The sequence below is a fragment of the Gopherus flavomarginatus genome, chromosome 1 (genome assembly GCF_025201925.1).
Source record: "Gopherus flavomarginatus isolate rGopFla2 chromosome 1, rGopFla2.mat.asm, whole genome shotgun sequence".
In the NCBI taxonomy this organism is placed as follows: domain Eukaryota; kingdom Metazoa; phylum Chordata; order Testudines; family Testudinidae; genus Gopherus; species Gopherus flavomarginatus.
Genome location: NC_066617.1, coordinates 129,058,531 through 129,073,763, shown reverse-complemented (window position 1 = coordinate 129,073,763; position 15,233 = coordinate 129,058,531). Strand labels below are relative to the sequence as shown.

The 15,233-nt window shown below is 40.9% G+C and overlaps 1 protein-coding gene across 1 annotated transcript in view; it reads left to right on the top strand.

The window, feature by feature from the left end:
- Positions 1-15,233, top strand: part of ITPR2 (inositol 1,4,5-trisphosphate receptor type 2) — a 366,766-nt gene that overhangs the window by 117,283 nt on the left and 234,250 nt on the right. Inside the window, exons 11-16 of the mRNA XM_050967887.1 lie at positions 6,891-7,042; positions 8,295-8,394; positions 8,553-8,713; positions 11,299-11,440; positions 12,192-12,353; positions 13,348-13,520. Of these exons, the coding sequence (XP_050823844.1) occupies positions 6,891-7,042; positions 8,295-8,394; positions 8,553-8,713; positions 11,299-11,440; positions 12,192-12,353; positions 13,348-13,520 (890 nt within the window). The remainder of the gene's footprint in view (positions 1-6,890; positions 7,043-8,294; positions 8,395-8,552; positions 8,714-11,298; positions 11,441-12,191; positions 12,354-13,347; positions 13,521-15,233) is intronic.

Here is a 15,233-nt window from a genome sequence, read left to right as displayed (position 1 = left end):
GGCAAAGTCAGTGGGGCTGTTCATAGCAGTAAGTGTTACTCCCAAATGTGTTTGCAGGGTTGGACCCTTAGAAAGAAGTTTATAAGCTAATACATGGAGCAATGAGACTGAGCTACCCTAGCATCCCTAGAGATTTTCTTCAGATCATAGTAAAGGCACAATAGAGAGTGTAAATGCTTCGGCTTACAGATCCTACCCCATCCAAGGCAGAGCATATAGACACTGTGGGTATGTCTACACTACAATCAAAAACCTGTGGCTGGCCATGCCAGCTAATTCAATCTCAAGGCTCGAGCTAAGGGACTGTTTGATGCAGTGTAGATCCTCAGGCTGCTACCCAAGCCCGAATATCTACACCGCAATTCAACAGCCTCTTAGCCCAAGCTCTGTGAACTCGAGTCAGTTGACATGGGTCAGCTGCGGGTTTTTAATTGCAGTGTAGACGTACCCTCTGTGGCCTAGTCTTGCCTAGGATTTAAAGATGTGATAGATCATGTTAGCTAGCTCGATCTAACCCACAACTTCTAAAACTCTAGTCACGGCAAGGCAAGTTGTATGATAGCACATGCTAAGGTGGTTGAGTTAAAGCCTATTGGGAATCTGTTACCAGCCAATCCAAGTGTTCAAAATAGTGAGTCAGTCCTGTCCCGCTCACCAGCCACAAATCATGAAACTGACTTAAAAACCACAAGGTTTTTAAAAATAAATGCGGGGACCTTTTTATTTGCCTCTCATTTTTTAAGCCTTTAGGGCACTTGTTTTCAAGCTTTTCTCTGTGCTAAAAACTTTTAAAAATGATTGCAGAGGTTCTGACATAATCACATGACTCCAGGAGTTGAAGCTTTAATAAAAATGCCCAATGCTGTGAGGATTGACAACACACTTCCTGATGTATGGCTTTATTGGTAACTCAGCAATACTAATGCACATTAACTTCAACCTACAGTCACTCCTAGGATTTCCTTCCAGGACCTCCTCTGTCCTAGTTACCTCTGGACCCTTCGTGCGCCGTAAAGGCACAGAAACCTAGAAGCCTAATAAAAAGAATTGAATTTTTTAAAAACAGCTCATGATTTTTAAGCTAAATGTGTTACTTTTTTGGGCTTGGCTCATGATTTTTGAGTGCTTGCCATTGACGAAGTTGGTGTGGGGAAGGAAGCCTGTTCTGTTGCTTCCCATGCTGTAGCTTCTAAGGTAAAATAAAGTTAGAGGTCTCTGGTCTGCAGAGTTATCAGTTTGGAAGCTTTTTCCAATGTATATAAAAAAACAAACCAGAAGCAACTCCCTCATCCCTCCATGCAATATTGGGGTTCATTTTCCAGTGCTCCAATAACTAGAGGTTTGCGCTGGTGACAAACAAGCACCCTATTTTCAAGTTAGGCACCCCATTTCCATTGGATTTCAATGGGAATGGGGCACTTAATTCTCTTTTTGGAGAAAATTTTCAAAGTGCCTAAGTGACTTAGGAGTCTTAAGTTCCATTTTTCAAAAGTGATTCTGACACTTAGGAGTCTCAATATTGCAAATATATTACAAATCAATAAGATTTAGGCTCTTAAGGGCCTAATTCACTTTTAAAATGGGAGTTGAGTCACTTTGTCTCTCTTAAAAAATGTTAGCTTTAGGCTCGTTTGAAAATCCTGCAAAATTGCCTAGTGAAGAAGAGTTTTTGAAAAATCCTGTTTTGGTTTCCGGTAATATTTGGCCTTACAATGAATAGGTCAATACACTAGTTACATATTTTTCCCCTCCAAAGCCCAAGAGACTATGTAACAGGAAGGTCTTCCTGTAATTTAGAAGCCTTTATTAAATGCTGCCCTGTCCAGCTTTTGAAAATTGGAAGGTTATAATGTGTAGTGGCTCAAAAATTTCAGCACTGTATGTTACAGCTCCCATTTAAATTCAGAATTGGTGTATTATGCTGCAAAGAAGTCTGTTATTTCCAATCTCACAAATGTACAGCATCCACAGGGACACCATAAACATTGGGAAAATGTCAAGAACAGCTGGGAACCTGGGATTCATTAATTCCTTCCCCTTAAAAGGCTGCCGCCTTTGGAAGGGTAAACTAACCCTCTGCACAAATGAATCTTTGTGAGATAGCACTATCTCTAAGTATTTCCAAACTTGCATTTACTGTTGTGATTTTTTGGAGGTTTGTTTATTTATTTATTTATACATGCATGCATGCATGCATGCTTGAATAAATAGGGCATTTCTGTCGTGGAACCAAAAGGCCAGATCCTCAGCTTGTGTAGTTTGGCATAGCTCCATTGAGTTCAATGGAATTATGCTTTACACCAGTTGAGGATCTGACCCAGAGAGTGTTTTCTTTCATATATAATTCCCAGGTGGAATTTTTTAAAAAATACTATCTCTCTCTAAAGGCTTTTTCCTTTTGGCTTCCAGCAACTGAGCTTGTTTAAAAAAATACTCTCTTAATTAAAATTTCATCGTGTAATGCAAGTCATCTGGTTTAAACAAGTGGAGCAGTATTTTAAAAGGCTCAGCTAGGAATTAATTTGGTAATAAATAATCCAAAAAGCACAATTTAAAAATAAGCGTCTTTAGCTTTAAAATGGTAGTGTGTCAGTGCTTATATAAAGCCAGCAATCAGATCTCTTGAGAGGCTTTGCATTTGCAGTGTGTGAGAGAGAGAGAGAGGAACACACGGATGCTGGCACTTTATTATTATTCTGCCGTTGCACACAGTTCTGAATCAGCTCTGAAAACGCATACATTGTTTCTTACAGAATGTCTCTGGCTCCTAACAGAATTGCAACGTGATGTCTCTGCTAAAAATGGGATGACTCACAAATGAGTCAATAGGGAAGGTGTTATAGGAGGCTAACTGCTGTGCTGTCTGTCAGGGTTCAGTAAAATGCAGGCGCAAGGGTGGCCATTAATTTACTCTTCTTTTTTTTCATATAGAATTTTTTAACTCGTCTAACCTAAAGAGTTCTGTTCACATTACTGCCATATGAAAATGCTGGTTTTATCAGAGCCTTCTAAATTGGGTTAACATATTGAGATACTACATTGTACTGGATTTAACAGGCATTTTCAGAAGTCTGGCTGTTGTTAAATTTAATTTCTACTGAAGTCTGTAGAGTATTCATACAGGAATAGGGCATTATCCTGGTCTGTCTCTATGCTACAGGAGGTGGTTTTACCCATTGGAATTGTAGATTGGGTTTGCATTCTAAAAGAAATGATCTTCCAGGTCTGTTGCATTTCTGCACTGTTCTGTGCAGTTAAAATGAATGCTCCTCCATAAGTGAAGCCGCATGCAGGTCTCCTGAATTTTAGGTATAAAAGACTCTGGGGATAGGATGTAGTGGAACAGTGGGATCTCTTGAGATCTGTGGTGGTGCACAGTTACTAGCAAACCATGCTAGTGGCTGTGAAGTAAAGTAGTCTAGTGGGCACTTGGAAATATCCAGGTATTGGGAAGAAGTCTGATTTTTGCCTAATTTATGTTACCTCTGGCTCGAGTATAGTATTTGGCTCCAATTACATTAAACTTCTGTTTCACAACATAAACAAATATATTACAGGTTTTAGAAAATTCCTTCCTATATAATATGATGTGTCAGACCAATAGTAGTAATCCAATAGCTATGAAAATTTCTGTATTTTTATATATAATCTACTGTAACTGGTTTAAAAAAATATGCACAGTGTGCTGAAATTTGCAAGTCATGTAGATTTTTGTGCTGTTGTTTTTTTTTTCCAGATTGCATGCATTACAGTGTTATCCGTTAGTTAGGAGTACCAACTCCATAAAGCTCATTGCCATCCAGGACCTCCTCATCTGTCACTCCTCCAGTCTCGCTGTGCTCAATGAAACCTGGATCCCCCTCAAATGCTGTCTCTGCAGCCATTCTCTCTTCTCACATACCTCACACCATGACTTTAAAAACAAACACATAAACAAAGATATCCTAGCAAGGGCGTTGGGCTGTTCTTCTTCCACATTTGCTGCTTCCATTCCCTCCCTTTCCCCACTCACTGTCCTCCATTGAATGGTACACCAGTGGGATCTCCTTTCCCCTACCCATCTATGTAGCTAACCCTGACCACCCCCGCTAGTGCCTCTTGGAGTATTCTCTATGGTCCCACACATCCAGACTGCCACTTTTTCTTTTCTAAGGGCAGGTCTACACTACAGCTGGGATCACGCTCTGAGATCGATCCACCAGCGGTCGATTTAGCGGGTCTAATAAAGACCCACCAAATCGACTGCAGATCGCTCTCCACTCAACCCCTGTACTCTACCCCCGACATGAAGAGTAAGGTAAGTCACCAGGAGAGTTTTTGTCCCATCGACCCCCCGCGGTGTAGACCCTGCAGTAACTTGACCTAAGATACATAGACTCCAGCTAATAGCATAGGTTGACTTACTGCGGCAGTGTAGACGTAGCCTAAGATCCACCCTTTTCCTTTTTCTCCAGAGACCTAAAACTCTGGTCCAGGTTCTTGTCGTTTCATGTCTTCATTACTGTAATCTCTTCCTCCTTACCACCCACATCACCTCCCTCCAATCCATTCAAAACAGAGATGCTGAGATCATCTTCCTTACCTGCCCCTCTGACCATATCATCACCCTCTCTGAATCCCATCTTTGTCTCCCTCTTCTCACTGCATCTAGATCAAGTTTCATGTCCTCCTCTTGAAGGCCCTTCACAATTCTGCCCCTCCCTACCTGTCCACTTCTCTTTCATTCCAGTGATGGCCACTTCATTTGCTTATTTGCCAATTTCTCACACGTACAAACAAATAAAATGCCTTCTTCCATGTTGCCCTTTATGCACGAAATGTCCTTTCTGCACTGATAGATAAAACTGACAACACAATAGGCACTGCATGCCCTGGAAGAAAGTGTAGCTACAGGAGGATTTCTGCTACTCTCCCTTGTTTAAAGCAAGGGGATGGAGTGTTAGTATTTTCAGGCTTGATAGAAGAAGTGATTATTTTGCAAGGATTTGAAAAGTTTCTTCTCCACTGGGCTATGAAGGGGAACTAATTTTATCAGACCTGCTGAAATTAATTGCTAATTGTGATGGCTGATCAACAGGCACTATCAGTAATCAAAGCACCACTCTGATTATCTCTTGAGGTATAGGTCTTATCAAACAACTAATGCAAAGCAAGTGTATCCTTTTTATATTGCTTAGCACATTCCTTGGTTAGTGACACACTAGAAATCACGTTTCAGATCTCCACTGTCTGATTCTCTTTTTTTGGCATCCTTGGCTCTCCTCTTTTTCTCTCTTCCACGCCATATATGTTGTGCACCTGGTGTGCCAGGAATTGTTAATCCGAAACTGATTGCAAATCTTTGGTAATGTGTATCATTTAAAGGCCTGATCTTGCAGCCCTAACAGAAGGAGTAACTGTTACACAGACCAGAAGTCCCATTGACTTCAGTGTGGCTATAGATGTGAATACGAATTACTCCTTTCAGAAAGGGTTAGCAGGGTCAAGCCCTGGGAAGTTAGCATTTTGGGCCACATTTACGAAGATGCAGATGGGCATGTAGTGGGTTTTAGGTATCTGACTCGGATAGGTTAAAAAACTGGGCACATGTAGTCTTGAGAGAAGACTGAAGGGGGGCCTGATAAGTCTTCAAATATGTTAAGAGCTGGTATAAAGAAGACTGGGACCTCCGTGTCCGCTGATGGTAGGGCAGGGAGAAGTAATAATAGATTCATAGATCCTAGGACTGGAAGGGACCTTGAGAGGTCATTGAGTCCAGTCCCCTGCCCTCATAGCAGGACCAAATACTGTCTAGATCATTCCTGATAGACATTTATCTAACCTACTCTTAAATATCTTCAGAGATGGAGATTCCACAACTTCCGTAGGCAATTTATTCCAGTGTTTTAACCACTCTGACAGGGGACGGGCCTCATCTGCTGCAAAGATGATTCAGGTTAGATATTAGGAAAAACTTTCTAACTGTAAGGGTAGTTAAGCTCTGGAATAGGCTTCCAAAGGAGGTTGTGCAAATCCCAGCACTGGAGATATTAAAACACTTGTCCCCAAAGTTTTACTTCGTGCCTCCTCTCTTACTCTTGTCCATGTCCCCTTCCCCCAGGGCCAGGAGTGGGGCTGTGGCTCTGGGATGGGGGGATGCAGACAGGGGTAAGGGCTGTGAGGCTGGGGCTGGCAGCCAGGGACACGGGACAGGCATAGGGCTGGGAGCCAGGGCTCTGCCCATTGAGTCTAGGACCTGTTTATGTTAGATGATGAGCTCCCTCAATTCCATGGACATCAGTAGGATTTGGGAACACTTGGCACCAGGCAGGATCCAGCCCCTGATGTGCTGTCAGTTTACGCTGAGAATTTTAATAGGGTCCAGCTGGCTGGCTGTGCCGCTGCCACTCCATGGAGTGTCAGGTTGATTTTGAATGGAGCAGCTGACTTGGCCACTCTCATTTATCAGGTCCTATGATTATGACCACTAATACGAAAAGAAAACGGACTCTTAAAACAGCAATTGAACTAATCTTTCTTTCTCTTTACATTTTGATTTTCATCCATTCTTCACTTTTATCTTTGCCCCCCTCCAAACCAGTGCAGTGTAATTACATCTGATGGGAGGCCAGGGTCTGCAACTACATCAGGTTTTTGAAGTGCTGGTGTCAAGTAATAATGTACATGGTACTATAGTCTCTCTGCAGTGTGTGACCTGCTCCTGTTACAATGGCTTTCTGAGACCCTGTGTCCATGGGGCAGATTGCATCCTCTGTGTTACACTCTCCAAAGCTGGCCCTAACACACTAGAATGTAAAAGTAAAATTCTGATGTATTACTTGTCCACCAGATAATTGGAGAATTTATAATAGGGCCCAGTGCAAGTAAAAACCCTTGTGCCTAATCAACAGAGAGACAGCGACCTTCCTGCTTCAAAGAAGAAGCGGCAAGCAGGGGAGAAGATTATGTATACTTTAGTCTCTGTACCACATGGAAATGACATCGCATCTCTCTTTGAACTGGATGCCACCACTCTTCAGAGAGCTGACTGCCTAGTTCCAAGGTAAAATAAAATAAAATAAAATGCTGCATTGATGAGGTTTCTCTCTAGCATTATACTGGTGAGTAAAGCAGAAAAATCAAACATATGCTAGTGTTATTCTTCAGCTGAAATTGAGGAGCCTTCCCAGATAAACAAGAGATGTATAAAACATGATCCTGCTGCTGTGACTAGATAAAATAATGATAAAACAAGTAAGACTTAAAGGGAGATTGTCAAGATATAAAAACAGCGGTGCAAATGTTGCACAGGTGTAATTGAGAGCAGAACTGGACCCAGTATGCTGTTTGAAAAAAATGTACTATTAATAAATCTGAGAGAATCATTCCCAATAAATAATTTATGCAATGAATTTTTCCTTGTTTTCTGTGCATGCACTGCCCATGACAGAGCATGGTTTCTTGGAATGTATTTGTTGTTCAAATTAATTGAACAAATAGTTTTTGAGGTTTTTACTGCAGAAATTAATTGTGAATCTTTGAAATTTGAACAGTATTGCTTAATTGTGATTGGTCAGAAAAGTCATGAGCGTTTTTTTATTTTTCTGTTCCATGATTGAACATTCAGTCACTTGAGGGCAAATTCTCCTGTGTGTCAATTTTAAAATTTTGGTTTCTGGTAATATTTGTGTATGCAACTTGGAAATTTGTGTTCTGTGCTCCTTTTTCCTAACACAATTGACTTGCATGAATATTCACAGACTGTGAACATGAAAAGGGAGACTGAAAACTTGGCCAAAGTAAATTCATGTAAAAAAGTAGAATGAATAGTCACTGAAAAATGTTTGCATTAATTGCCTATCTCTAGTTTCTAACACAACCACAAACTGAAAGAATTTAAAAAATCTAATTCATGCTGTTTATCACTTGATTCTCAGCTTATGACTGATGTTATAAGTGCTTATTCATGTAAGCAATCTTATTGATGTCAAGCTTACTCACACGAGCAAGAGTGTTCAGGATCGAGCTATTAGACTGTGACTATTAATGTATTGCAGTTCTTTGAGGGTCATAACTCTGCAGAGGACTGTTCAAATAAAAGAAAAAGCATGTTTTCATACTTTGCTGAAATTCACGGAAGTATTTCTGTTCACACTGGATTTTAAAACCTTCCCCTCCTCATCTTATCCTTAAATAAAACTTTACTCATGGTCTCTCCATCATATTGTCTCAAAACGTTCTGCAGAACAGTGAAGGGTGTAGCTTCCATCACTTTTTTTTCTCCAGACCTGTTGTTTTACTGTGTTTGTCTTTAGGAACTCTTATGTTCGGTTGAGACACCTATGCACTAATACTTGGGTGACCAGTACTAGTATTCCTATAGATACAGAAGAAGAGAGGCCAGTGATGTTGAAGGTAAATATTGATACAAGTGTACTAACTTTCCAAACTCATTCCTGTAATTGTCTGTGAACGATTTAACTTCCCTCCATATAAAGATATATAATAATTCAGAGGAAGATCGAGGATTTCTCCCCAAAATTAAACTCTGTTACAAAAACACACTATTTCAGATTGGGACTTGCCAAACAAAAGAAGACAAGGAAGCTTTTGCCATCGTATCTGTTCCTCTGTCTGAGGTCAGAGACTTGGATTTTGCCAATGATGCCAACAAAGTTTTAGCATCCACTGTTAAAAAGCTGGAGAATGGAACAATAACACAAAATGAAAGGAGGTCAGTAATGGTTTTTTTTTTCAGATCACTTTTGTATAAAATGGATATGTATGGTATCCAAACTCCACAATAATGGACACACAAGTCTGACGAAGTGGGTATTCACCAACGAAAGCTTGTGCTCCAATACATCTGCTAATCTATAAGGTGCCACAGGACATTTAGTTGCTTTTTACAGATCCAGACTAACATGGCTACCCCTCTGATAGTAAAATCTAGATAGATTGGTAGGAAGGAAGGTGATTAGGGTACTAGCCTGGGACTTGAGACTGGCTGTGCCACAGGCTCCCTTGATGACCTTGGACAAGTCATTAATCTCTCCTGTGGCTCACTTCTCTGTCGGTGTAATGGGGACAGCGGCACTGCCTTACCTCACAGGAGTGTTGTGAAGATGAAGGCATTGAAGATTGTGAAGTACTCAGATACTATGGTAAAGAGCGGGACAGGACTTAAAATGATCTAAAATAGATGTCAGTTTCAAGATTTACCTAGATTATAGAGCAAACTTTAAACTATTTGAATTCTGTAACATCTGCATCCAATGAGCCTGATTCTCATTTACATTAAGGACCTTTACCCCACTCTGGCAGTGTAATTTACACCCCCTTTACACTGCCAGAAAGGTAAATGAGTGTAAATGAGAATCTGGCTCAACATCAACTCCTCTCCCTTCCATCTATAACCTCCTGTCCTCTTTGTCACTTCTACTTTCCATAGTCTCTTCTAAAGGCTGTTTGTAGAGGGTCTGCCCTTTGCATTCATCCATATGTCAACTTCAGTGCTACTGGAGTGTCTGCTCTTTACACCCTCCCAGGAATTAAGGGACTTTGTTGCACGTTGCTGCCAAATACATCATACTGCCGGGGGTGTAGTATGTTAGGTATTTTCAGTGCTTTCTGGAAAAATTAAATATTAGACAGTATCTTGGTTTGCTGTTTAATTTGTAACTTTGATTCACAGCTTTTTGTTGAAAATGTTAATTTCTTGGTGATTAAAATTAAGCTTCTGTCAACTATTGAATCAAGAGGTTTTTGTCAATAATAAATAGAATAGAAGGTTCAAGAGTAGATAGAAGATTTATCCTAAGGTGGCATGTTGTAATGGCCTAGGCATTGGTACTTAACCCTGAAGAGCTGACAAACCACTTCATCACTGAATATAGCCAGAGAAGCACAAAGCAATGAATTGGGGTGTGACGTAACAACAGTGCATCTCACTATTAACCTCGTGACCGTGAAACACTGAGATTCAGCATCATCTGGTAGTGGGGCTATTGCTGTGATATAACGCTGAAAATATTTCATAGTGCTTTTTGGACGCTGGCATTATTTGTGTGTCTCTGTGATTTCCTGGGAAAGAGTAGAAGTCCTCATTCTTCCCTTCCCTGTCCCTTTCTGGCTTATAAAGGTAGGGCTCCTACCAGTACCAAACAGGTTGCTCAGCCCTACATCCGCACCCTATACCTTTTGCTGCTTGGGCAGCACTCGTGTACTGTGAGCCTTGTTCTACTCAGACCAGCTTCCAAGCAGGTTGATGTAATCCAGGAGATCTGCATATGGGCTGAGATTTTCAAAGCGGGCTAGGAGATTTAGCACGTGGTTCCTCTTGAGAGTAATGGAAGTTGTGTGTTTAAATTCCCTAGTCTGTTGTTTTCTAAAATCTCAGCTGAATATCCGCATGCCTCTAGACCCTATAGTTTAGAAACCTGGGTCTAGATATATGTACTAGGCCAAATTCATCTGACACTTTGGAGGTCTGTGGGTTTAGCTGCAGGCACAGTTTGGCCCATTCCTTGTTGAAAGCTTTTATTTTTCTTTCCTCTGCTTTCCCTATGAGCTGGTCACAAACACCCAAGGTTTAGTTACTAAGCCCACATGGGATCTTCTTGGCTTTTTGCAGAGTTGCTCATGGAAAGCCTGTAGCCCTTCTCAAGGATGTTTGTTAAAGTGGGGTCTGTTGTCCATTTGAAGTTAAAAATTCCATCTATATATGTTCTGCCATATGTATGTACAACTTACTGTTTCCGTCTGCTTCCTCCAGGATGGAGAAGCCATTTTCTAGTATTAGAAGTACCCCTTCCCTTTTGGTGCTCTTTACCATCACCCTTTGCCTTTAGCAGGAAATGCAAGATGTGGTCTTTTGCAAATCCACCTTCAATACCTTCTTGGCCAGTAGGTGTACAGAATAAGAGGCGGATGCTTGCATGCTCTTCCACTGCACGCAGTGCTTCCTATCTACAGTGGCTAGCATTAGTGGTTACCTGAAAAACTAAGCCGCATATGAAAACATCTTGCTGCTGTTGCTGGTGTATTTGTGTAGATTACTTATTTCTGGATACTGTCCATCAGTTCAACTTGCTTCCTGTTTAGTTGTGGTTCTTTAATGCTTTGGTAAACTTCCTTGTGATGATTTTAAGCCTCTGCTGATCCAAAGTCTTGAATCCTTAAGCACATGTCAGGCTTGGCTTTACAGTGATTGAGGTTCTGTTGTGCCACAGAAAGCCTGTTTTAAAATGTATGGATTTTTTTTTAATGAATCCTAGCAAGTGTTGAACTGTATAGTAAGAATTTCTCTACTTGTTCTAGGTTTGTAACCAAGCTGTTAGAAGATCTCATTTTCTTTGTTGCTGACGTGCCTAATAATGGGCAGGAAGTTTTGGATGTGTTGATCACCAAGCCAAACCGGGAAAGACAAAAATTAATGAGGGAACAAAATATATTGGCCCAGGTATGTTTTGGATATTAGCAGTTTGTTTATATATGTACATATGGGGGAGCTCCTGAAGGAAAGTGGTTGTTTAATTAACAAGGCTACATAGTCCTTTGTTAACATCCACTTGGGATCTCCAGGTGTGAAATTAGCAACTCAGGGCTCACCTATTGTCTAAATGAAAAAAGGAAACATTTGATGAGGGCACAATTGAATATAAATAGTTATATGCTGTTCTGAGCTATGCCTGTGCAACCCCACTGCATTGTATGGCTATAAGAGAGAGTAAAGTCTTGATCAAGGATGATAAAGTTGAAACAAATGTTCTGCTCTAGTCCCCACTAGTGTAAATGACTCCACATTCTCATGGAGCTGGAAGGAACCTAGTTTATGCTAAGATCTGTGCACTTGTGAATCAGACTTAATATTCTTTTTAAGTAGCTTCTTGAATAAACAATGGTGAAGAGGCTGGAAAAGAGGAATAACAGAATTGTCGTCCCCTTTGACTGTAAATTTATCCACTTTTTTTTCTACACGATGTTAGTGAGTAGATTGATGGGACAATGTCACTGTTTTAACGTCTGAGATTGTGTTGTCTCCCCACCCATCACGTTCAGTCTTATGTAGATGGCAAGAGTGGTGCCCTATTTCTTACCTGGCTTAAGGTACTCCTGAGACATTTAATGTAAACATGAATAGAAATGGCCAACTAAAGTCATACAGAAATCTCGGTTTTGTTCTCACCCTCAGTGATTTTAATTCTGAACAGATATTTGGGATCCTCAAAGCTCCTTTTAAGGACAAAGGAGGAGAGGGATCGATGCTGAGACTTGAAGATCTAGGAGACCAGAGATATGCTCCATACAAATACATGTTAAGGCTATGTTACAGAGTCATCAGACATTCCCAGCAGGACTATAGGAAAAACCAGGTTAGTTGTAGCCAAGATATTTTCCCCAAAATTGTTACATAATTGTACACTCTGGGTCTGACCCTGTGTTCTGTACGTGTATTTGGAATCCCGTTGTATTCCAATGAAACCACTCTTGTAAGAAGGCGCTGGTGGACTGGGCTCTGTGTGCATTAGTGTATAGCAAATCAATCATTAAAGCATTGACTTCTCATGCTAAACGATGGTATTTTTGTTTAGGAATTTTTATGAGACCAGTGATCAGCTTTGAAATGTTATGGTTTCATTTCCTGGGCATGTGCTCCATACCATTTCTTCCTCTTTATAAGCTCCACAGGTTCAAACATGAGAATGGGACTCCCAGTTTGTGGGTCTCTGCTGTATCACTAAAATTATGCTCTTGGATGTCAGACTAGAAAGTGGGAGAGTTGCATGGATTTATGAATTCTTCTCACTGCCAAATTTGTGAAGCAAAGAGTAATAGTGATCTTGGAAGCAGGACTGAATCAGACAGGCTGCCCAACCTACCACAGCAGGGTGCCCTTTATGAGTGGGAGAAAGTTGAAACCCACTCGGTCCAATATTTTTATGAACTAGAGTGGAGAATGAGTCGTCAACTGAAGGACTTTGCAGGCCTGGAGTACTCAAGATAGTGTTGAAATGATGTGTATGACTTCTATGGTTCCTTTCTAGAACCTTTCAAAATATTTCTTGCCTCTAAAAACAAGAATGCTTCTTCAAAACAATGTAAATCCCAAATTTTCCTTTTTTTTGTGTGTGTGTGTATTTGGAGCTGAGGGAGGGGACTGTAGAAGACTCAGAAGTGTTGGCCACCCCTAAGACAACTAATTTTTTCTTGGAGTACATTATTCAATGATCCCAGATTTACTTCACTTCATGCCACTCATAAGATCTGTGTTTTTGAGTATTAGTTTGAAGGATCAATTGAGCTGATCCTAAAAGAAAGATACTTTTTCTGTTGAACAGATCATCCTGAGGCTTTTTTATTTTTCAGGAATATATTGCTAAGAACTTCTGCATCATGCAGTCCCAGATTGGTTATGATATTCTGGCAGAAGACACCATCACAGCTTTGTTGCACAACAACAGAAAACTACTTGAGAAACACATCACGTCTAAAGAAATAGAGACATTTGTTAACTTACTCAGGAGGAATCGAGAGCCAAGGTTTGAAGTAGCCCACATACCTTTCTTCTGTATTAACACTCTTTTATTCTTGTAACAACTGTGAATCTACCTTCTATTTGCTATTTTGTTATCTTTCTTTCATGGCTTAAATTTTTCTTAGTCCTGTCAGAGGGAAAAAAAAACAACCCACATCGTGTATAAATTGTTACCCTAGAGCAGTGGTCCACAACCTTTTTGGCTGGCGGGCGCCAGCCGAAGGACCACTGCAGTGGTGAAGCACCTGCCGAAATGCCGCCGAATTTCGGCGGTGACGCCTCCCGATGATGCTGCTTGCCGTCGACAAGCGACATCGTCGAGAGGTGTCCCTGCCGAAATTAGGGAGCTACGCCTCTTGATGACGTCACTTGTCGACGGCAAATGGCGTCAGCGAGAGGCATCGCCTCTGAAATTTGGGGGCGACACCTCTCGATGACATCACTTGTTGGTGACAAGTGTCGTCATGGAGAGGCATCCCCGCCGAAATGCCGCTGAAATTCGGCGGCATTTTGGCGGGTGCTGTCCCAGGGGTCAGGATGCGGGCGCATTAAGATGCCCCGGCGGGCACCATGGCGCCCGCGGGCACCACATTGGGGACCACTGCCCTAGAGAGAGCAGAAATCCCAGCAACTCTCTTGGTTTCACCACTGCTTCCTGTCTGAGTGTAAAATAAATGGAGTGTCTAATGAAAAAAGTATCCTATTTTCCAAATATGACTTCTAAATATAAATATAAAGTAATAATGTAAATATATGAAGTCATTGTACTGAGGGCCAAATTACTTTTATGGGAGCAATTTATAGTACTGCTGGTGGCTGTTGCATTGCACCACTGTAATTACTTTGCATATATCTGCAGCCATATCACCTGAAGCTGTGATCTCCTCACATTCCCCAAGCTAAGCAATGTTGGGCTTGGTCAGTATTAGAAGAGGAGGCCATATTGGTATTCCAGTTCCCTGGTTCGTTGTTAGAAGGGAACTGTGCCTTGTTAAGGGTCCTATTGACCTTGTTTATTTAAGATTTCTTGTCACTTTTTGGAATAGGAAGGATCTTAATTTGATTGACTGAATTTATTATTTGAATGCAAAACCTTCACTTGAGCTTATACCCTAGGTGCAAAAACAGTTCATACTTTAAAAATACACCTTACAAAACAGTTCAGGATGACCCACTGTTAGCAGTTAGGGCCTGTACCACAGCATTGATTCATCTGGACAGTTCCATAGACTTCCATGGCCTGGTTTGCATAAGATGAGGTATGTAGAACTGAGCGCACGCACACACACGCATGCACGCCCCTACCTTCCTCAGCGTACAATCAGGCTATGTGATTCCCACCTGCCAAGCCTAAGTAATTACTTTCTGCCCACTCAAATTTCCACTGCATTTTCAATCAGCTTTAGTGATGTGTGTGTGTGTGTGTGTGTGTGTGTGTGTGTATGTGGTTTTTTTTTTTTGTTTTTGTTTTTGCTATAAACTTATGTAATGTTGCTATGCACTGTTACTTCCATTTTAACAAGTATCAGGTAATTAACTTCATTTTAATGGTGGAGGAACTGGTTCCTGAATATGATATACTGTTGTATTTAGAACTTTCATTCAAAAATACTTTACGAACACAAACATTCTAGAGTTCAGAAAGCTTTTGGTAACGAAAGTGTAACCCGGGGTAGTCAATTTTTTTTGTCAAGATCCACTTTTCTTGGTCAAGATA